Here is a 24,064-nt window from a genome sequence, read left to right as displayed (position 1 = left end):
TTCATAATACGATCATTACATTCAGATTTCTGTGGCTTCTAATATTACCGAGCCCTGGTTCACGTTGGATACAATGAAGCAAATAAGCCTCCTGAAATGTCGTGTGCCCTACATGTTTTTGGCTAGACAGAGGTAATTACCTAACTGTGACTAGTGCACTCACCCGAATAATCTTCCATACTTGTTGTACCGGGTGGCATCAAGCGTATGAATAGGCTGTAAAGTAAGAAGGCATTGAAGCCCAGGTCAACAATATAGAATGCGTCAGTTCATGTAATGAATGAAAATACAGCACGACAAACTTAAATGAAGAATGGATTTGTGGCGCATCATATCACATGGATTATTTTAATCACGGCAATTGTGGCCTTCAAAAGCAAACGTCACTCCTCCGTATAACTGTAGCATGGCTGCTCATAACTCAGCTATATCACTCGGTACTTTATTCGGAAAATGAATCTTTCAAAGCTTGATATAATTTTAGCACCGTGAATTCATACACCGCATTAAATATGAGTCCCTCAATCTTTATACTCTTTCGTTATGGTCTATGTGATTATTTTCCAGACACCCTTTTCGTTAAGGGTATTTTTTCGTTCTCTTGCTGCTTGATCTTTTCTATCATCTCGTTTCCGTTTCATAGTCTGACGACCAGTTATGACTTGAAGGCCCGACGACAAATGGCGCTAACATTTCCTAGATCACCAGAGTAAAATAATGAAACAACGATCACATCAATCAGGACGATGCGACGAAGGCAACCATGAAATCATATTGTTATGCAAAACTACACAGAATAGTAGTGGCGACGTGTGAACGCGAAACCATCTTCATAACTCGAAGTTGCCTAGGTTGTCAGGCGCTAAGCCTGTGGTAAGAAGACAACAATACTTGCATCGCCAATGTGCCTAACTATATTCTGCCTGAGGTTAGGAACCAGCGTATTTCTACAGGCACCATTGAATAACAGGATAGTCTGGGTTCCATGAGGTGCAACACTTTGTGGGGTTGTGGGAAGTGGAGGCCACAAGCTATTCATTCCGGTGCGCAAATTCGTGGTAAGGCTATTACAGAAAAAAAATCTTTCGTCACAGGTTTCAGGAGCACACTTCATGATGCTGCTTAAGCATATAAGTTATCATTATGCTTGAATTTATGCACTTATTTCTTTACAAACAAACTGCAAGCAGTTTAAATATCAAGCAGGCCGGTACATACTGTAACATTGTGAAGTGTCGCTATGAAGAACAAACACGTATTATACAAAACAAGAAAATGGCCAATAATAACAACGTTTTGTTGGAACATCATTATATTTGATAGCCACTGAGCTTTTCTCTTCTATTTTTCTTTTTTTTTTTCTTTTTCGCAATGAAGGGTTGCCTCAAGTCATAATGCTTGGTGAGTTGTACTGTATGTGATCTGAAAGCTTAATGAGCTGCCGGGTATGCGACTTCTTGAAACAAAGAATTTCCGGGCAGATATGAGCATATCGAAGTTCGAACTCTGAAGTTTATTTATTTTACTACGTAGTTACATGGCAGAGTTGTAACAATAATATGTAATAATTGTAAATAATAGCTTACCTGGAACATGAGCTTCAAAGTGGGACCAAATATGAGGGCAAATGGCTCTGACGTGACATTTTGGTTCTTCCAGTAGTTGCGATTCCGATATGCATACCTGCGAAGGTTGGACAAATAACCGTTGCTCTGGCGTTTGGTATTTGCGTAAAGAGCGCAACCTCAAAAATGACGTCTTTACACTGAGACTGTTTATTTTTTTTTGTTTTAATATTATTCCCGTGCCACAGAATTGCTTGCAAGAAGTATTTACAACCTACTGGCATCGCATGCGTACTCATTCCACACATGCCCATGCAGTACACGCACAGCCTCACGCATACATCGCTAATAGCGACGTCGTCCACAAGCGCGATTTATATTTTTCTCTCGTCTCAGCATCCATAATAACTCCTGCTTCAGGGCTTTAGAAGCACAATATATAACTTGAAATTTCTAGCGAAAAGTACATTGCAAAACAGATTAATGTTTGTAGAACCAATTGATAGTGAGCATTGAGTTTATGAGCTGTCATTAGGCGCTTTAATAACATGCTGTAAGGACACTGGTGACAGGTGGTAAACGACCTTTTAGATGAAAGTACCTTATAGTCCGTCCTGATGATCTGCTCTTATACCGGCATGTAATGGTATCGTCAATGTAGAACTTGTCGACTGTCAAGCAAATGTATACAAATAATTTTTATAATGCATCAGCTGGCTAATAACTCCCTGCCGACTGTCGACCACTTTAATTCATATATTTCGAAGATGTTATTAGAGTTACCTTTAAGTAAACTCTTTTCTACGACAGGTATATTAAGCTGAAAGGTGTATCATGACACCTTGCAGCAGCTAGCACAGAAATTCCATAAATGAACTGCGCAGTAACAAATCGTGCAGAAAGCGCTCTCTTCATCAGGGCCGGTATTCATAAAAAGCTCTTAAACTGTAATTGTTCCTAAGAACCAATTCCGGCCAATCCTGGAGCAGGACATTTTATTAGCGAAGGTGGCCTGCCAATGACAAAGAGCACTTACGAACAATAATCTTAGTGACTTTGGCCCCAGAAGTTTGTGTTAACAATTTGGAAGTTTAGACAGTGGCCACGTTGGCACATCAGTGAAACGCCGCTGGGAGTTTGAAGCAGTGTGTTTATGAAACGAGGGACAAAATTGCTGATTCGTGGGAACCACCTTATTGTTGATTCTCCGCGTCATGTGACGGCAAAGCTGACGTTCGCGTGACGAAATGTTAGCAGGTTAACGGCGTCATCAAGCAGTCACGGTTTGGTAAGACACGCAGCTGTGGCCGCCTTGCCAATCACTCAAGGCCGAGCGAAATACGTGTATTGTATCCACCCAATCGCAGCAATTGCTACAAAGAAAAGCTTCGTAGTTGAAGAAAAATTGATCCGGGACTTGAACCGGGCACCACCGCCTTTCGGAGGCAGCCGCTCTACCATTTGACCTAACCAAACGGCTAGCAGATGGCAGAGCGAAGTCGAATTTGTCGACTACCCGAAGCATTTATTGTGTGAAAGGACACCTTTTATTTCCTCTTTCGAAGACTCGGTATGGGCCGGGAGAGTAGTAGAAGTAATAAAGTAGAAAGGTGGGCAAGTTGGTGAGCATTCATAGTGGTAACAGGCGAGAAAAACAACGGCGGACGGTGTGAAGGAAACACAGTACGAGCACAGTACAGAGGTAGTCTCACATGGGTGGGCTCTCAAGGCGTACGTGGGTAAATATTGTTGGGGTTGGCCTTACCAGAATTTAACAGCCGTTGCTGGGTAGCAAACCCGTTACCTTGTTTTCAGTAGCACGACAATACAGCCAATGAGGAGTCGATGCGGTTTAGGTCTCGCGCATAGGACACGTTTTGGAATAAATAGATTAAGGGGTGAGTCGTACCTTTCCGTGCACCTTCTTTTCGAGTAAACTACGCATTTAGGCGAGTTGGTAAGGGGCGATATTTGAAATTGATAGCGTTAAAAGCCCCATGTCGCAGCAAATCCGGTGTCGGCGTAGACGGAGTTGTCCGTGAGCGAAAAGTGCCGTATATATTTAGGTATATGTACATGCGGTATATTCAGGCTTTATTGCCACGCCATTCTGTCACTAAAGTTGCTCATACCATGTCTTACATTCTTGACAAAGTTATTTCTCGGAATTTGGAGAATGACAGCCCACGAACAACTGTCATGAAACTACACACCGACAGCGCATGCCTTTCATGTAAAACCTTTCCAGAATTAAGCATTAAAAGTGCGAAACAATAGCAGAAACCTCGAAATGATGATATTATTTTGGCGCTTCTGTGCACAACCTCCAGGATCGGCCCACGCAAGAAGCCGCGTTTCTGCCAGAAAGCTCGCCTGCGAACATACCGTTCGCCGTCAGTGCTTCGCGGTATACGTTAATGTTACATAAGCTGCACTTACCGGGAACCGCGAGAAGCGGTCAGGGATCTTTAAATCCTATCGCATTGCACTCTTAAGGACGATCGAAGCTTAAGCGTCCTCCAATCTTTTTTTTTCCTAGTTTTGAATTTGGTCGGCTTCAATAGCGATATCTTAAGTAAAGTCATGTTAGGCTTCTGATTTCTCCAGGCCTCCTTGCTTTTTTGTTTCACTTGTTCTTCCTGTTCTCATTACTTGTACTACGTATACAGGGTGTCCAGGCTAACTTTAGCCATGGAGAGCTTAAAAATATGCCGATCCACTCTGAGACGACGCGACCAAATACAAGCCGCTGACTATGGTACGGAGTAATTCACACATTGTTTTTTATTCTGCTTAATTGCATAATTAGTCAGGACTAACTAACCATTGCAACTTCGGAAGCAACGAAGTTAGGCAAAGAAACCATATTAGAAAGTTGTAGAGCGCTTTGAGAAACGTTCACCTAAACAGTTCCGAACTTTCCATCTATTAGGCATTAGTGTTTTTTTCCTCTTACTGCAGATGCCCGCAAAATAAAAATAAAGATACCACGTGACATGCCCGCTTGCGCACCGTGACTTCAGCGCTGCTAAACGCTCCGCGTACAAGCGCGCAAAGGATTTAGCCGGATTTGCTGCCGCGTCGCCTGCTTATCGCTATCATGAGCCGCCGCTAGGGAAGCACAGCCAACGCCTATGTCGCTGCCCTGTGGCCTTTTAAGCGTCAGCACGCCCTGCTAGATGCTATGTTCGTTGCGCTGCGATCCCTACGCGTGAGCATTCATGTCACGTGGTATAGATTTTTTTTTCTTTTTTGCACTTTTCGGGCATCTGAAAAAAGCGGGAAAACACTAATGCCTAATAGATAGAAAGTTAGAAACTGCTTAATCGCACGTTTTGCAAAGCGCTCTTTAACTTTCTAATTGGAATTTCTTTCCTAACTTCGTTGCTTCAGACGTTGGTTAATTAATCTTCATCACTTATGTAATCAGGCAGAATATAAAAAATAGCGGGACTTACTACATGCAATAGTCAGCCACATGCGTTTCGTCGCGTCGTCTTAAGATTGCGTCAGCATATTTTGAACTCTGGGACACCCTGGATAGCGACCTTATATTCTTCTGCTTTTCCATTACCTTACTTTTTTGTCAATATTGCTTCGCAAGACTCTCCAGAATGTACAACCTATCGGCAGGGAAGTGAGGCGTAACGTTATATGGCACGATCCGGCCTCGGCGGCCCGAACCGATGGATCACTCTGCTTCCCCCGCTGCCGCTTGGATGCCCGGGAGATACAACGCCGCCCGCGCCCGCTTCATTGTAACCTCAGGTTACCTCTTGATGCCTCTGCTTGCCACTTACACAGGAGGAGTTGTGGAAAAAAAAAGATTTTTGGCTTTCGTTTTCCAGCGAATAAATAGCAGAGCAACTACAACGAAACAAACAAAATTCGGCAGCATGCTAAACTCCTGTAACACGTGAAGGCGAAATCTTGCTGCCCACTTGGCAATGCGCAAGACTCGCATCGTCGTGTTGCTGATTTCGCCGTTCACCTTCTTCGGCTCGCTTTCGACGCTTAGCTGCGGCTTTGCGCGCGCGTACAGCGGAGTCAGACTGTTGCCAACGACGTCTCTCTTCGGCTTTACGTTGCGTCCTCTCGTTATAGGTGATTGAAACGTATGCTGTTCTGTGTGTTATATGGGTGATTTCAATGGAGGTACGCGCTGTTCGCTTATCATTTGTTTATTTAGAAATACTGCCATCTTTAGTAAGCAAGACCTCGCATGAGTGAGTACGTAGGCCTTAAAAACAAATAAAGTTTAGCAAACATAATTGGTCAACTGAATAGCAAATAGACCATGAGGCCATTCACGCAAGGACACTTTCAGGTTATTCCAAAGTTCGATGGTGTGGCTTCACTTTGCTGACCGCTTGAGCAACCGCTTGTAGTCTCAGCCTTACGAGGGTATTAGCCATTGCATGTTTCGCTTTCTTCGGGGGTATGAGCCATTGCTTACAGGGGTATGAGCCATCGAGAAAGTCACGTGGTTTTTTTTTTTTTGTACCACTCAACTAGACGCTGGGTTTCTGTACGTTTTGTGCGGGATTAAATCAATGTGCTCACTGTACACTTCGCTTTGACGCGTACTTGTATAGCCTCAGTATTACGAGAGGGATGAGCCATTGCATCTTTTGCTTCCTTAGGGGATATGAGTCATTGCTTCTGATGAAAGCTTTTGTAACATTAGACCAGACGACGCGTTCTTTTTTTTCAAGGCCATCGCTGGTAAGAGGAACTTAACACTTTTGCCTTAAATCCAATTTCTCGTGGCGAGAAAAAAAGCGTCCGGCGACTTCTGCAGCACCAGTGGAAACCTTGCCATTTAAAGGCGCCTTCTGTCAGTGACGCAAAAGAGAGAGAGCGAGTTATGTTTAACTGAGAGGACGATGTAAATTTTTTTTATCATGCGTTCCTATGCGGATATACATGTACGCATGCACCTCGAACACACAACCATTGAATGTGCTGCGTACGTTTGCACCCTTTCTTGTGCCTTCCTCTCATCTATCCTTAATTTAATTAGCTACCCGCCCCTTGGCACGCAGCCCCCTCTGACTGCCAAGACGATGCGTAGCATGTCACGGATCGCAAAGTGAAAGAATATACTCACAGATATAAGAGGACACAGACCGTCGCCGCGAAGATAATCCAATCCGGTAATCCCAGGAAGGTCGCCATGGTCAATCCGCTATTCGTGATGCCTCAGGGAGCGCACTACCATACACAGGGGTGTTCCCAGCGCCCCCTGCACGCCGAACGGTCCGCTCGCTGTCCGGTGAAAGCGCGTCGTTGTCGCTCGTCGACGGCCGAGCTCCGTCTTCGCGAGGCGTTAGTTCAGCCGCGCTCGCTGCTACGTAAAGTGGCAGCGAAGGCAACGTCGGCCGGAGAATGCGCGGGCGTTGCCTTGGGTACGAAGCTCTCTCTGTCTCTCTGGAGAGAGGAACCAGAAGGGAGGGGGAATCGCGGCTGAACGAGTGGAGCCCGTATAATGCGAAAGTCGAGTCGTCAAGGTCGCCTCCCGCCCACAGTGGAATCGGCACGTGCCTAATGTTTACGTGCCACTGGGTGAAACGTGCGCGGCATGCAACGTGTGGAAATATCCTTGATTTACACCTTCTTTTTTCCATATTGTCTCGTTCTCTTTTTCGACCATATGACAGCCTTTACTTTCGACGGGTATCGAAGCAGGCTGAAAGCACAAGCAAATATGATCGCACCAGTTAACAGAGGACAGAGGCAGTGGATTTTTAATGCCTTTCTAATAAAAAAAAAAGTAAGGGTGCTTTCGGGCAGTTGAAGCTATAGTACTGTACCGTGTGATACTACGTGAGAATCGCCTAGGACAGGAGATACCTTTGTTAAAAGGCAGGTCTTCATTTTTCAAGCGCAAGCTATCATGGTCAAAGAGCAAAGAGTGTGATGAAATAACGTACAAATGAAGCGTTGCTATACCACGCACCTACATACAGCTGGACTATGTGGTTAACATACTGAAATTCTTCTCGCTTCTATTTTCTTTGGTAAACTTCAAGAATTTTTTTTATTATTTAGTGCTTACCTATATCGGATGTCTCATAGAACACTCATAGAAATTATTAAACACACACAACCACAAATTAGGATACTGAAACTTAAATCTGTGTTTCGCTGCACGTCTTCTAGACTTACTTTTAAAAAATAATTTTTATAAAAGCGATACATCTTGAGCATTGCGTAACTTCACTTTTGCAACGGCGACAAGCCTTTTAAAAGCGGAAATAGAGAATATAAACAGTGAATTTTAGCTCATTATTTCCATTCACATATTATCACCGTGGATATCATAAGCTCCACCGCTGAGAGTTATGCATTGCTGTAAAACTTATCTTAGTTCCTGCTGCGCATGGTGCTTAATCATCAATCAGTCGCTCCTAAAGCACATCGTGTAATGCACAATTTTCCGCGCTGTCATCGCGATTCATTATGACTCGAGCGAACCCGTCGTGGTGGCGTATATATAGTCGCTTCGGCGCTGCCATGCTAAGCCCCGAGGAGCGCGATCAAATCCCAGCCGCGGCGGCCCCATTTCGGTGGGGACAATTTGTGTGCCCCTTAAGGAACCTCAGGTGGTCAAAATTAATCCCGAGTCTCCGACTACGGCGTGCCACATAATTATATCGTAGTTTTGGCGCGTAAAACCCCGAATTTTTTTTTTTCCGCTTGAGTGACAAAGCCCTGAAAGTCCTGTAGCGCGTAACTTGTGTGGCGTATCTAGAGTATATTGTCTTTCTGCAAGACACTTTCCTCTTAACTAGACAACCTCCTATATACCGTTTCCACCGACAGAACATATTTACTGAAGTGCCGGATCAACTTATCTTTGCCGCGCATTGATGCGCAATGGGCATCTCTGCAAGGTCCGTGTCGTCTAATGACCCGTGCGGTAAGCATCCCGTTGTGCACTCAAGCATCCGGGCTTCTTGATTGCATCCAGTAAGAAATAATGCGATATTTGCGGGACGATGGGTAAGCGAATAGTTATGCAAACGTATCCATCCACTAGCCCTGTGGTGGTTCACCTCAGTGAAGTCAAGCTGGCGTCTCGCTTTCCTGTGTTGGCAAGAGAAAAAGAAAATCCAACAAATAAGGTAAATAGCGAAATGATGCCATTTCTTGCACTTAGCAAACAGCGTATCAGCGTGTGGTCTATCGAAGAAGGACGGGTGAGATGAAATAGAAGTGCGTCAGAATACCGCATGAGGATGAACGTGGAGCAATTTAAGCTTGAGCGAAATTCCTCTTGTTGTAATAGTGCGCACATTTATGTTCATTGTTCAATGTCGTCTTTACTATGAAGTTTGGAATGGAACTATGCATAGCACTTGCTGAGTTTGATATGACTTCTGAGCGATGATTTGATGTCTCATTCTCTGTTTGAAGTCTTTGTCTATACAGCACCCACTGGTCCCTCCTTCCTTTTTTCTTTCTTAGTTTAGCTTATGTTTTGATATTTTGATACGGCTCCATATTTCTGTTTGTTAGAATGGCATTGTTTTGAGGGAGATCTTGGCGCGTTTAGGCGGTGCCAGCTACTCAACAAATAGTGAACAAACTGAAATCAGAATATGTGCTGAAAAACACTCTTTGTGGTCAGAGAGCACGAACGGCAACGTTCTGCACATCAGTGCCGGAAGCCAGAGAAGATGACCAGATAGTAAGCCACAAAATACAAACATGTTTAGTTGGATAATTAAAGAAATGTACTGAGAATTATTCGAGAATACGTATGGAATTTCGCAGTTTTGCAGACGAGTTTACAAAGACCGAATACACTTAGTTACGTAAAGTACGTACTTCGCATCATTCATACTGTAATCTTTTAAGTTATCTTCGAAACTTGCCTACACGAGAATCAGCGCGAGTCGCAATGAAGTCGCTGGTGCGTTATGAGATAGTGAACTGTGTGGCAACTTGACTGTGCACTGTGTTACGTGGTATGTACTAGTGGGACGTTGATACTGTGTATAACCACGTAACGCCTTTGCAGACTGTGCGGCAAAGCCCACCGAGAAAGTTCTGTATTATTTTTTCTTCATTATTTTCTCTCATCTTTCGCACCCCTTTCCCCCCCTCCCCAATGCCGGGCAGCCATCCGGAGATATTCGTTTGGTTAACCTCCCTGACATACCTTTGCCTTTCTCTCTCGCTCTCTCTCTCTCTCTCTCTCTTACCGCCTCCGTTTTACGTCGTGTAGCTTTATCGGGTGGTGCTCAATGCTGGGAGCAGAATTTCTATTGCGGCTTCCAAGTAAAATGGAATCGCTCAAAATGAACTGCATTCTATGTCTGCATCTGATCCCTCCGTCCAGCACGTGCACCTCCAGCTTCAGCTCTAACACTCGCTTTGTCGTTTATGCCTTTCCCACTGAAGCCACAACTCAATAAAATTCCTTATTTGACGCTCCACCAGCAAGTCAATATTCAAAACTGGCACTGACGATCGAATGTGTATGGCAAATGCAAGGGATGCGTGCACTCCATATAGTGCGAGCGCCTTTGAGTGCGATGGGTAGGAGGAAGAACTGTACAATTAATAAAAATCTGTAGAAAACGGGGGGGGGGGGGGGGGATTTTCACTGTATTCAACCGCCGAGCGATCCGCCAACGCTCATCGGCGGTGCGAAACGCTTACCGCCATCCGCTCAGAGTATCGCGTTTCATTCGCTGAGCCCTGTACTTTTCAATTGACAGTATTTGATGCTACTAAAGAAGGTAAAGATCCTGTAAGCCGATGGCTCTCCTCGCGACTCTGAAATGCGTCTTGGTTTAATTTGAAATGTTGCTCACGTCCTCTACCGCTCACTACCGCTTACGCTTGAATGAAAACATGTGCTGAAGCAGGCACGAGCGCACTGGGCTGGAAGGTCCTTTCTAGGTTGTTTACCCTTCGTGCGTTTCACCGTCAGCGGCTTTTGAAGGATGTTACCTTGACGGCTTTAGCACTAGTGCAGCCTGCAGCCTATAATACGAGATAGCCTCGTGACACTAGGAGAGCGGACACATAACGATGTACCCACTAATGGTGTCTCGAGAAGAGGGTCTATAATGGAGAGTGCGACGTACGTGCATGCAGTGGAATGACTTAGTCACATGTCGGGGAACGTCCTGTTTATTCCCGTGGTGTACTCCTAAGGTTCCGTCGGTAAATGTCATGGTGACAAACCCGTTGAAAAGCCTTGTGCCGCTAAATTAAACTTCGTGTTTGGTACACGGCTTTTAAAAAACTTTCTTTTTTCTGACTCACACTTATGATGGCATCATGTTTAAAGATATCTCTAGAGAGACAGGTCTTGTTTAATAACATTCCTTAGCGTGGGCTCCATAGCTGTTGAGCCATCATGGCGTATTAAGAACGAAACAGAACAAGACAGACAAACTTATTACGATCACTGTTGTTGCGTTGCTATACCAACTTAACGAACACAGACGTAGAGTACAACAAACATCTAAGTGAATCTCGTTTCACCGTTCCGCTCACTGGTCACATAGAATGAACTACGGCCTACTCGGTGAGCACCAAACTAGCGACCAGCACCCATCTTCGCCTAATACAAGAAAATATCCTACCAAAACGATAAAGACGATGTCGGATAAATCCTCCAAAAATCGCATCCTCCGGTGTTTTCTTAGGCTAAACTCAAGTTGGAAGTCGTTTTTGGTTGTTGGTTGCTTGTTCTGTTCGTTTGTTAAATTCCCGATTTGCATTAAATATATCTCACATTCGCTGTTTATTTGTTTTACTCATGTCTACAATACTTAACTAGCAAGTAGCTTTAAATTCCTGTACTATAAGCATGTTGTACTAGTTTTTGCTATATTTCGCGTGACAATATAGAGTATGGTTAGCGCAAAAATTAAGGCGCTAAGTTTCCTTTGCCTAGAGAATTAATTTTTGCTCACACAGCTTCATTATAAAGCAATAAATAGCTATGTATATTTTTATCAAATTGAATTACTTACGTAATTGTGAGAACTAAGAATAATAATGACGGCCTGTACAAAGAGACGTACCAACGTACGAATACGGCCACTACTCGACAGAGGCAACGTGGTTTTCTCACTCTCTGCACAGGAAGATGACTCTTACGTACGTTGTAAGGCTAGTGTGTAAGCTATATAAGAACAAACCTTCGAAACATGTTGGGGTAAATGCACGAGGTGTGGCACGGTTGGGGAAGCACGAGGTATGGTATGAACACTCCTTCAATGTTATGTGAATGACTCTTTAGAAATAATTACAACAGACGCAGGACACCATTCTTATATTTATTGCGCATTGGGCACATCTTCGTACAGTGTCGTTCGTCTTAACAAAGCGCATACATCCAGGAGGGTAAAAGGCAAAAATTGGGAGGAGTGACGTGCAGGTTAGCCAGTGCATTCTCCGGCTGGCTGTCCTGCTCTCAATTAAGGGGTGGGGTATGTAAAGCCATTGAAAGTTACGAGATGTAGAGGAAGAGGTAAAGAATAAAACTGAAGATTCACCCAAAAGCTCAGACACGTGCGACAGGTCTTCTAAGAATGTCTCGGTGTTAGCCGGGTGGTATCAAGTTGTTGAACTCGAAGTCGCTTTGCAACTGTAAAGCTATAAATGTCCGTATTTTACTATACAAATAGACAAAGCCGTTCGCACGGTCAGGTTCACCTAGTCCACAAAATCTCAACGACTTGTAGAAGAAGAAATAAAGGAAAATTGCTAACCCCTTTTCGCAATTCCTAATGTGATGTCTTTGCCTGTCAGGACGCTGAATACGTTTTTGAATTCCAGGGGCACCTGAAATAAGGGGCAGAGTAAGCCCTTACTTTTCTAAAAAAATTCCCTTGCGCAGGAGCGGCTACAGAGAAATAACAAAACTGAAATGTGCCCAAGTAAAACATCATTTCACACTCCTATATGCTAATTTGTATATTGACGGTAAGAGGGTGCTACGATGCACAGAAACTTACTCATACGTAAATGAACAAATTGCAACCTGCAATGCAACTTAGCGTATGAGTATATGTGCATGTTTCACGAGTATCCAAAGCCTATTCTTTGTAAATTTCCATGATGCATAGCTGGGCTGCGAATGGCGAACCACCTGGGTGCGACAGCATTCGTGGCGCCGTGTGGATGGCGTGCAGCCTGTGGCTCCTCGGCTCCAATCCTTGCCCACCATTCACTTTTCTTACTAGATGTCCCAGTGTTACCAGACATATGGCGACGCGTTTAAGAGTGTCGCGCTTGATAAATAGCGCTCAGTCGGAGCAATCGGCGGCAGTTTCTGCTTGGCAATAGGTCCGCCTGCAGCAAGCAATGCTCCTCCTCGCTCTATTATACTTCGCTGTGATGCGTGTGTACTCATCAGAGCCGCTCATACACCGCAACGCACAAGATGCCAGAGTTGGCGCAAACACTCGAACTCACTTTTGTCTTTTCCGTCCGAACCACCTTCACGTTCCGGATTGTGTGCAGGATAGACAGCTTCACGATTTGCAGGGCGAACCGCATGCCGATGCAGTTGCGAGGCCCGGCTCCAAATGGCAGGTACGGGTACGGTTGTATGGACTCGACATTCTCGTCAGTGAACCTGCACGAAATTGGCCAGTCGTATTACTCTCGTCAACTAAAAAAAAATGCAAACATATGACGCCATTGGTAACTAGCACAGCTGCGCTACTCTAAGGTTACCGTTTTCTCTGTTTACCTTTTTGGATAGGTAATCCGTAGTGCATCGAGTATACAGGGACGGCCACCAACTCGCCCTTCTTCACCTTCACTACCGTATCTCCGAGAACGTAGTCTTCATAGGGTGATCGCTCAATACTGAAAATGAGCGCGCAAAAAAGAATTGATCGCTAAGTCCGATGGACGCTAAAAACCTGCTTTTATTATAATTATTTTTCTAATTGGTTGCCCGGCATCTATTTGAAAACGGGGCTTCGGTTGGTAAAGAAACGCTCCGCATTAAAGAGACACTAAAGAGAAGAAATAATTTGTGCCATGCCAGCACACCACATTTCTACACTACCCAAAGGCCACTTCTACAGTGAGAGATTTAGTAAGCCAGAAAAGGCGCCGGAACGGAAGGAGGGTGGCGACGTCATCTTGAAGTTCCCGCAACAACCTACCGTGGCGGCGTCTCTGTAAGACTAGTTTATTCTTCTTGTTCATTTTAAAATATACTGCACTGTATTCTAAAAGACCCGAACACAGAACTTAGCATGTTGGAACAACTTTTAGTGAGCCACAAGGGCCCAAACACGGTAATATACATTTAAGTCGGCGACTTCACACTGACGTACCAGTGCAGGTGTTTTGGCGCGAAGTTCAAGACATGGAAGTTTTACCTTCTTTTTCTCCTCTAATAATTAACGCATTTCATCGAAATTGTAGAAAATACAGTTTTACAGGAGTACTTGATTAGCCTAAACTGATTTATTGCTTTTCTTTAGTGTCCCTTTAAAGGCACCCATTTTACATTCTTCATGCCGTTGGCACATTGACTACAGAGAATTTTATCTGCACTGAGAAAGCGTAACGAATGGTGTTACCGCGTCGCTGGAGGATACATTCGAAGAGACTCGGAGACGACGCAGTCTAGGTACTTGAGTTTTGTGACAACATCCAAGCTCGGATGTTCTCCCTGGATACAACATAGAGCAGAACGGCATGTCCGTGAAGCCAAGCCAGAGGCACTGTCACTTTCAAATTTTCCTAATCTCATTTTCAAATCTTTAGCGTTGCACTCACAATGATGTCGAAAACTTTTACTTCAGTATTTTAGATATACTAGCCTACAATTTAGGGCGCGTCGTGTAATGGTTTCGTTTTCTGTTCGCTTTAATGTTGCATGCCACTCTGTCATGTTCCTCTTTAAACTTTAACCACTCTGAACAAGCCGTGTAGCTAACATCGTAATAAAACCTCGACGCTTAAACTACTGTCTTATAACTATTTTCTCGCTTGATGAATGGTGCGATAGCAACATTAGCGATACACCACATGGCTCTAAAAGCTCCCTGTAGCTCAGCTACACTAAATGCACCTAATATGTCAATAGCTACACTACAACACCCCCAGGCGTAGAATTTTGCCTTCCTCTGACATAGCGTCTTATCTAATCCTGTTCGCACATTGTATTAGTATTACATAACGCGCTTCAGACTGCTGCATAGAGCTTCAGATATTTCTCGTTTTCATTTTTCGTGGATGGTTATCCTGAAAGCGGCTCAGGTGGAACAATGGACTACACGCAGCGCTCTTATAGAGCATTCGCATAAGCTGCTGCACTTTCCAGCTTTTCCCGTTGTGAGCGAGTTTTAAGAAGCGGGGGACGCTGCGATATCGTCATTAATGGGAATTCTTCACGAAAGCTTCCTTAACTTCAGAAGCGTAAAACGCAAAACTTTGTATCCGGTCTCTCAGTCCCTACATTACGGATGTCATTGAAGCTGAACGTAAACATAGAGAGTGAACTATACTCCAGTCTCGAAGTTATGACCGAAGTCGTTCCATTTAGAATGGAATCGTGAATTTCAGTATGTTTTATCGGTTTGTTCACTGAGTTAAGCGACTCACAGTAACATATGGAGTACGAGAGAGTCCGCTATAGGAAGGTAAGGGTAGTTTGCACTACCTGCGGATTGCCAACGTGTTCCTAAATATAAGAACACAAGTGTCCTTGAATTCCGCAAACATCGGCCGGTAACCGAACCCAACCTGCACAAGGTATGAGTTGTGCTTTGATTGTCATACAGCTGGCGAAAAACTCCCGACATTATGATATTTCAGCTATTGTACAATAATCCATTGGCGATGTCAGCACGCGAAAGCGTTAGTATGCCCGATTCAATAAAAAATAAACAACAGGGACTGCGTACGTGAACCTTGAAACACTCGTCGACTTCCTCTCTCAGCTTCTCCTGCGCGTCAGGGTGAATCGCGAGCAAGTACAGCGTGAACGAGATCACTGTTGAGGTTGTGTCATGACCAGCGAGGAAGAACAGTACGCACTGCGCCATGGACTCGTCCTCAGTCAGGGCTGCAAGCAAACCTTTACGTCTACAGTGTCAGAAGCATGCTATCGCGATTAACCAGAATTAAATACATAATGAGCCATTGCACTCTGCGCAGGTGGATGGCCAGCGAAGCTGTTTAGCACTCTACACAGAGGTGGCACAGAATTCTCAAGAAAGGTACGAACGCATTCAATGTCTCGATCGGTGGTCATCATAATGAAAGGTAAGCACACACATTCTCGTATCACCACGATCTGGTGCATCGGCGGTAGCGAAGGGCAAGTGGAAAACGCCATGCAAGATGCGGTAGACGGCACGGGGCACCTGCTACTCACCGGACTCAGATGCTCCCCGACCAAATCTGATCTTCTGCTTTATATAAAAGAAAAAGCCGGCAGACACAAGGGCTGAAAACCGTTCTCGGAAAGTGACATTCACCTGTTCACTCGGAGCGGTGACCCGATACCCACGGTCGACACCATCAGAGTCCTGGACATGTTCATCGAATCAGGTGGCGGCAACGGCACTGCGTTGCGCAAGATCATTGCGAAGACCGACAATGCATTTCGCCTCGTGCGAAGGGTCATGAACACACATCGTGGCCTCAAGGAGGACAACCTGCTTCGGCTGATCAACGCCTTTGTGCTGTGTCACTTCACCTACATCGTGGCCATTGTCAGGATTTGGAGGACAATCGCAATTTCTGTGCCCCAGATTTTGGACCTTGTCGTTGGATGCGGGAGTTGGCCGAGGTTGAGGAGGACTTTGAGATGAAAAACTGGAGGTTTACTTACATTATTTACATTGAGAGTACAAAGAAATTAACAGTCATAAAGTCATTACAGGCCGGCAGCAACTCGGACGCTGCGGCCCGTGGCAAGAAGCTCGAAAGAGATGAATTAAGGAATGCTCCCTTGCTGCTCCCGGTCTCTGGCTTTTAAGCCCTTCGGCGTCTTGAAGTCACGTCACGTTCGGCCAAACGGCGAGCCCGCTCAGGTGTCGTCATTTTCGGCCAATGGTATAGGCGCCCGTGCAATTCTGTTACACCCGGCGCAGAGGGTGGCACCTTGGGCCCCAATTGTCCGAAGCTTACTTCTCTCAGCGCTATTGCCTTCCCGGTCTGCAACTGCCTTCACAAAGGCGGATGGGGGGATTGCTGCCAGGGCTTCACGGTGCATTACAGCCGTCTTGCCTCGGGACCCATGTTACCTGGAACAGTGCCAGGCTCTCGCTACACTTTCGGTAAGAGTCAAGCAGTGAATAGCTCTACCTGCGGCGCACGAGGTGGGGGACGCCAACTCGTTTGCACGTGCCAAGCCTCGGGAACGGCGTAGATCTGCTTCAGCGTTCCTTACTTAGGTGTGGCGCGATGCGATGTGGTCTGGTGAACTCGAAGGAGGCTCAGGAAAAGGTCCCGTATCTAGCACCACGCACAACTGGCGCAGATCCTAGCGGGAAAAGCTTAATGCCCTCATTCGAAAAATTCCAGAAAGGCCGCGTAGCCCGGCAGGTAATTCAAATTCTGAAAGGCGCCTAACATGGCTGCACCTCCAAACACTCCATCCTTTGGTTCCCTTCCTACTTCGGGACGAGTGAGGGGGTTCCTCTGAACCTCAACGAGTCTGCCCACGAGGCTGTGCGTGGCTTTATCGACCGCACTGCTCTCGGATCGGGCGCCTCTCTCCCCGGACACAGAGGCACTCCTGTCACGCACAATGAACTTACTAAATTCTTTTAATTAGAGAGAATGGTTTTCCCGCCGCCTCACTCCAAGCTTAGCAGGCCGCAGGCGGTCACGCTCAGACTCTTGCAAACGAACTACTACCTAAATCACGCGTCCTTTAACAGCATATATCCCGAAATTTATCCGAATTGTTTTGCGTGGCCTGTGGTGAGGTTGCTACTTTGTCTCATATGCTCTGGGAGTGTGGGTCACTGGGCCCGAAGTTCACTAAGGAAGGGTGGGACGCGCTCCTGCGAAGTCCCGCCTTTGAGGACCAAATCCTGGCCGTCCAGCACGCCCGCGATCGGGCCGGCAGGCTAGACCTGTCATTCCCGTCGTGGGATTAGCCGTGTGCGCGTTTTATCGCGTTTTGCTGGACCCAATAAAAGTTTATTCACCCACTAACTCGTATCACCTCTGTTATTATTATATGAATTCTACCATACTCGCGTAAAGTCCGGACTGTCGAGGAGCAACGCTCCTATAAAGAGCGAGGGCAGGAACAAAAACGATAATGCGATCGTCGCCGACGGGCGGCAAGATAAGTCCACAATGAAGGTAGTCGATGAAGATAGTCCACAAAATGCCAAGCTCATGCGGTACGTCGCTCTTCGCAGGCACCTTGCTCCTCGGGAGCCCAGACAATACGCGGCTTCCCATTACCACGACAGAAGATAAGTGAAATTCAAAATGGAGAACGGCAGCTTGTCTTTCTGGCATATACATTTGGGCCGACGACGGGACCACCGCCCGAAGAATCCGGAGGAAATTAGACATGCGTGACGTTTCGACGGCACCGCCACTGCGGGAGAGCGGTAGGAAAGGTTAGATAGGGAAGCGCTTGGAACGCCGACAAAGAGAGGGCGGTGCGAACGTAGACATGGTCGCCGCGGGTGGGCCTTCTGGGCTAAGGTCCAATCGTCGCACGTGGCATCCAAGTGAGGGGAACACGTTCCCCTGTCGTTGTCGCCTGACATCGCGTAAGACTTCAATAAACAAACAAAAATCTACACAGAAACACGCTCGCACAGGCTTGCCTTGAATGAAGGAAAGTTACAAATAAGACGCAAAGTTATTTTGATCGCGTGGAAAATGTAAACAGCATTTTCGAATGCCTCTGTTCTTATCCTTGTGCCATTTTTCGGTCCCAGGTGTGACAAGGGTAGTTGAAGGGCACGTTACAGGTTCTGGGGCCTACTACCCGGAGTCCACAAGGCTATGTGCCATTGCGCTTGGACACTTTGTGCACTATCACCAGGATCGATCAGCCCAGATTGTTGTTGACGCAGAGCAAAAATTCATGGAACCCGAGCCATAACCAGCTTCGCTGTAAAACTAATTACACGTACGGTTATAGATGAAATTTATTTTTGCCAAGTTAAAATAAACATGCCAATTTTGTGCTTGGCTTGCTTACAATACAGTGTATTCCGTCTCTGCTGATAAAAAAAAAACAAGTTAGGCCCCAGTGGACGCCGTCAATATCTCTGACGTCTTGGCGAATTTGCACGGGAGCTTCAAGTCCGCGTCACGATCCTTCTTTAAACTTTGCGCAATTTCTGGGTCATCAAGCTCCGCCTCGCGATAAAAGTGGCGTATTTATAATTGCATAAATGTCAATTTGCTTATACAGTTCAACTTATTTAATTCTTTAGCCCCCTTTAATGCCAGGTACTCAATGCGAGTTAGCACTGGGTTGAACAACACAGATGCGAAAACCTTGAAGCTAGGCGTGTTAATCACGCGCTCCAAACGAATCATGCAAACCTATATCTTTACTGGTGGTCACTTTTGCTTCTCATGCTATCCTGCAGTGACTTTTTTCTCTTGTAATGGCCACACTCTTTTTTTTTTTTTTGCGCATGACCCCATATTAAAAAGGCGCGTTGTTTTCAACAGTTCAAACAAATTAAAATCGTCTTACTCTTGTTCGACGAAAATGAACTATCTGGCTTGACATCTTAGCCAAGGTTGAAGAGCTGGTTGTCCCGCTCAGTGATATTTTCTGCCGTAGACCCAAGTTTTCCTTCCTGAGCATCCATTATAAGCTGCAAAAAGTCTTCGTGGCGCTAGTGGCCAGAAAGGAGGTAGTAGACAAGCATGAAACAGCTGCTTCGTAAACGCCGAGGAAATGTCACTTACGGATTGATTGTCCTGCCGGGCCTTAATGATGTTCTGACATATCTGCTTGAGGTACAGAAAGATGTCTGCGTTGAATGGTCGAAGTTTTAGCATTTTTGCAATGGCCTGACGTAGGACTGAAATGGAGGTATAAATATTCTGGGTTACTATATACAGTTGGGATAACTATATCTGATCCGAGAAAGGAACAAAAGAAGAAAAAAACTACATGATGTTGTACTTAAACATACTTTCACTATATCAAGGGGCTGCTAGCAAGGATTTAGAGCAATGTAGTGCACATTAGTAGACAGAAAAGCGTTAAAGAGAGCTAGCTATAGAGAGGAAATTATATAAAGCCGCGGCTCATTCATCTTCGTTTTCTTTGTTTTTCGCCACTGCTCGCCCCGCAGAACTTTTTAATGCGTTTAATGGGGAGTGGCCAAAGGATTATCTTCGCCACCAAAGGGGAATACCTGACAGAGAACAATCAACAGGAGGGCACCGCCAACCAAGTTACCGTAACATTGATTTGTTTATGCTATCTCCCTCAATTGTACGCGTCGTGTGTAATAAACACGAACTATATATATATATATATAAGGATGACAGGGATCTTAACCAGTCAAGACTCGGGTTTTCTACCCCACGCTGGGTGACGTGGAATAAAAAGAATGGAGAGAGACGGAGAGCGAGACGGGGGGGGGGGGCGTTGGAGAGAGGTGCACCCCCCCCCCCCACCTCCGTGATGAAAAGGGGATTGTGAAGTACATCGCGTTTATGTGCCACATGTTCGCAGATCTACGTTTGGTATCGTTACTGTGGCTACCATGTTTCCTCTCAATTAACTAAAACGAATAGCATCGCACGTGTTGGAGCAGTGCTGCCCTCAGCGTCGATGCGGCGAGCAGCATCATTGTAGTTTTACTAACAAGGGAACGTCAGCAAAAAAGGGTCTTCAAAAGGGTCTTAAGAAGAATGACTCTTCTTTCTGTAGTGCATATAGCCGCTATGGAAACGACGGACAGTAACAGATTGTTGAATGTTACTGCTTCGAATACTTTCATATAAGAAAGGGCGTATATTTTGTAACATGCGAAGCTACAATATATAAGCATGGACTTAGCGTACGTGCATAGTGAAGCATTCGTCCACTTCTTCCCTCAGCTTTTCCTGCACCTCGGGGTTAATTGCCAGCTGGTAAAGCGTGTACGAGATCACACTTGAGGTCATGTCCTGGCCAGCGAAGAAGAAGAGCACGCAATGGGCCATTGCTTCATCCTCAGTCAGTGCTGCAAAATGCACATCGATGGTTATAAAGATCGTCGCAGCACTAGCTCCACGCTTTCTGCTCTCAGTTATGTAAATACGGTTTAACCTTACCCTTATAGCAACGTTGAAACCCGGCTCCTAATCCTCTTCCAATATTATTCTTTAGTAACTGTTACGAAGATCAGCTTCGCCAAGCTGCACCTAAATATGTAGCTATAAGAGAAAGTTCCCATAGTTAGATTTTAAAGCGCCGCTTTCTTTGCGAACTGCACTTGTAGCTAACTGAACGTATTAGACCGCGCACGCACTCTTCTCTATAGATTTAATGCCGTTTTATGACGTCTTTGTGTGGTACATATGAACCAGTATAGGCTTTTTCTTATTTTATTGTTTGCCATTAGTCTGGATACAGAAATATTTCCTAGATGATGAGCTGCTAGTTGTGGCGTTTGTTACCTAGCATCAAAAGATTTGAAGCTGCCTCTTGCAGCTTTTCGATCTGACGCCCCTTTCCCTATATTGTTATTGAAAAGAGGCAAACATTCACTATCTTCTTTAGTAACCTTACCCGCTCCTTAATTTCTAAATGTGATCTACAGATGGCAGCGACGACGACGATCTTCTGGCTAAGTACGTTGCTGCTCGGTCATCTCGTTTAGCGCATTCCTGGGCCCCCACCGAACTAAGCGAGATTCATCCTAGATAAGCGACATATGCCTCTTGGATCTCCAGTATGAAGGAAGGCACCACGTAGGATGGTTTACAAGTGATGTCGAAGCTAGCAGCTTCGGTTTGTGTGTTGCCTACTTTCCATGTTCGAGTCCTGGTTGGCGCATAATTTTTGTGTTACGGTGCGCCTAGCCAATTTTTCCGTGCTCTAGCTCTAAAACACTAACCAGTTGCAGGAACGGCTCTTGAATGTCAAAAAGACCAACTGTCCTCGCATGCGATTGAGCTATGGTACCACTGAAGTTCCCACTGCTATGGCAAGCGCTCATGACAGCCATACTTTTTGTAGATGAATAATAGCATAAGGCCGTTCAACAAGACTGTAAGGCTGGGAAGAAAAGAATCGCACTATAGCCAACGCAAAAATAAGAGAGCTTCGCGAAGAGACAATGCAGTACCATTTAAAGCTGTTACTACGCGTTCACGCGTAATCATACATTACATGTATAATACAAGGCACGCTGATGACAAGGGGTGAGCGAGCAAAAATGTTACAGTGCCTATATCGTTGCTATTTTTTATGCTTTCAGTGTGAAACTATGTTTTTTTTTTTTGTGCGCAGGTACCGTATTTTGTTGTGACACACAAGACTGTCACCGTGAATTGGGCTCAAAGAGGTAGTTCCGAGAAACCTACAGCATTGGCAACGGCTATATTGAAAAGATCAATGCCGGGTTCAAGACCACATGGCATCAACCTTCTTCACATTAAGCTTTCAAACTCGTAAGAGTTGCTTTGAATATTTCATGTAATTGTTACGCTGTCAACTTACGCTGCATATTGAGTTTTTGTATGCGCTACTGTGAAAGTGCATTTAGTTATCCTCTGGTTTTGAAACATAGCGCTGAACTAATCTAAAACCAAGTGGGAAATAATGAAGACACAAAACCGTGATGGCCACCATCGGGAATACTGCCCTAATATCACTTTGAAAAATCAACAACAATCGAGAATATGCTCTGCCATGGCTATACCTGCTAATGTCCAGAAAAGTTAACCAGAGATGCTCACATTTAGCTTGCTTGGCCTTTCCGGCGTGCAAAGCATCAAGTTCTTTTTCCTTCGTTGATATGTTAATCGCACATTGCATACGTTAGGAAGAATCACTTGTCGACAATCATCTTGGCCCAAGATAATTCTTTTTTTCAACGTGTAAAAGGCCAACGCTGTGGATACAGGTAGAGGCAGAAAAACACGTCTGCTCGTGGGATATTCTCGATGCCCAAGCATGGGCTAATGTAAGCGAGGTATGGTTACGGTAGCGTATTGACAGAATGCTCATTTAAACGGATTCACGCCTGATTCCTCCTGTTTTCAATGAATCAGCCACATTTGTCCGCACCTTGAAGAGCACTGTAACATTTTTGCTCGCTCACCCCTTGTCATCAGCGTGCCTTGTATTATACATGTAATGTATGATTACGCGTGAACGCGTAGTAACAGCTTTAAATGGTACTGCATTGTCTCTTCGCGAAGCTCTCCTATTTTTGCGTTGGCTATAGTGCGATTCTTTTCTTCCCAGCCTTACAGTCTTGTTGAACGGCCTTATGCTATTATTCATCTACAACTGTACAGAAAGCACTAACAATGATATATTTCAGCGGCACTGAGGTCTTCAACATCACTTGATGTATATTCAGCCTCGTGTCTGTACGTGTCACTCGATCACACCTAGTCACCTTTTCCATTTACTAGATCCTAAAAAAATAACATTTAGTAAATGATAGCCATACTTTTGTTTGATGAAAACGACGTGTCGGGCTTCAGGTCTGAACCAAGGTTGAAGAGTTGATTGTCGCGTTCGGAAGCCTTTTCTACTGCGGATGCAAGGTTGCCTTCCTTGGCGTCCATCATGAGTTGAAGAAAGTCTTCGTGCCGCTAAGATATATATATATATATATATATAGATTATGCCAAAAACCAATGGGATTGGCCGGAAGAGCTCTCTGGCCTGCTATTACATTTAGCGGATAAGGAGAAAGGGAAGGCAATTGAGACAGTGCGCAATGAAGGCTATAGTGGCTATAGTGAACTACCTATGCGTGCGACTCGTAAATATGTTCATCGCATAACACGTCACGATACGCATGCGCCTGTCATGCAGTTCTAAATCTCGGAGGTGAGCCCGCTCTGCGTTAAAGAAGTTCAAGGGGGCTCTTGTTCGCCATGCACCTTTGGTGTTTTTCGATGGCGCCAGAATCTTCAGCTGCGTAAGCCGTCTGTCGTCCAAGCCAGACACTCCGGCATTAAGCGTCCAACATTCTTTACTGCGATGAGGGCCGTCGCAGAGGATGTGCGAGATTGTCTCTTTCTTTGGCTGTGACAGTCGGAATCACTTTTACAGCCCATCTTATGAAGTTAACGTCCGATAAACGCCACCTTGAGTCTCCAGTAAAGTTGTATGAACTTTCTTTGCTTAAGTAGGAATACTGAAACTCAGTTCTAGGTCTGGCGTAAAAAGGTAATGTTGGCGATAGTTATAAATGGCCCAGTGCATACTGAAGGTTCTCCTTGTTGCACAGGAGAGCAGTGCCGTAAAGTCATGTCTGGATAAGGCGGTGGTGACGGTATCGGCGTCGGTAGCCGCAAGCTTTGCTTCTGTATTAATCGTCAAT

The 24,064-nt window shown here is 45.2% G+C and overlaps 2 protein-coding genes across 2 annotated transcripts in view; both read right to left on the bottom strand.

The window, feature by feature from the left end:
- LOC126532158 (cytochrome P450 3A8-like) overlaps positions 1-17,090 on the bottom strand; it is a 39,544-nt gene extending 22,454 nt beyond the window's left edge. Inside the window, exons 1-8 of the mRNA XM_072288448.1 lie at positions 15,467-17,090; positions 14,138-14,229; positions 13,291-13,409; positions 13,011-13,173; positions 6,676-8,654; positions 2,167-2,236; positions 1,587-1,683; positions 164-216 (exon numbers count right to left, since the gene is read on the bottom strand). The gene's annotated coding sequence lies outside the window, so the exon portion shown is untranslated. The remainder of the gene's footprint in view (positions 1-163; positions 217-1,586; positions 1,684-2,166; positions 2,237-6,675; positions 8,655-13,010; positions 13,174-13,290; positions 13,410-14,137; positions 14,230-15,466) is intronic.
- On the bottom strand, positions 12,948-15,607 carry LOC140218579 (cytochrome P450 3A19-like). Its single transcript, XM_072288378.1, has 3 exons — positions 15,467-15,607; positions 14,156-14,229; positions 12,948-13,173 (listed from the first exon to the last, which is right to left on the bottom strand). The coding sequence occupies exons 1-3, from the start codon at positions 15,605-15,607 to the stop codon at positions 12,948-12,950; spliced, it is 441 nt and encodes a 146-aa protein (XP_072144479.1).
- Positions 17,091-24,064: the final 6,974 nt, after the last annotated feature.

Source organism: Dermacentor andersoni, chromosome 5 (assembly GCF_023375885.2).
Source record: "Dermacentor andersoni chromosome 5, qqDerAnde1_hic_scaffold, whole genome shotgun sequence".
In the NCBI taxonomy this organism is placed as follows: domain Eukaryota; kingdom Metazoa; phylum Arthropoda; class Arachnida; order Ixodida; family Ixodidae; genus Dermacentor; species Dermacentor andersoni.
Note: the sequence above shows the minus strand (reverse complement) of the source record. Positions and strands in the feature narration are given on the sequence as shown.

Bases quoted from the DNA above. Each gene is read 5' to 3' on its own strand.
- LOC140218579 (XM_072288378.1), bottom strand. From the start codon at position 15,607: ATGGCGCAGTGCGTACTGTTCTTCCTCGCTGGTCATGACACAACCTCA. The intron at 14,230-15,466 runs GTACGCAGTCCC...TGTTGTATCCAG, and splicing joins ACGAGTGTTTCAAGGTTCAC to GGAGAACATCCGAGCTTGGA. The intron at 13,174-14,155 runs GTATCCTCCAGC...AATTTCGTGCAG, and splicing joins GTCTCCGAGTCTCTTCGAAT to GTTCACTGACGAGAATGTCG.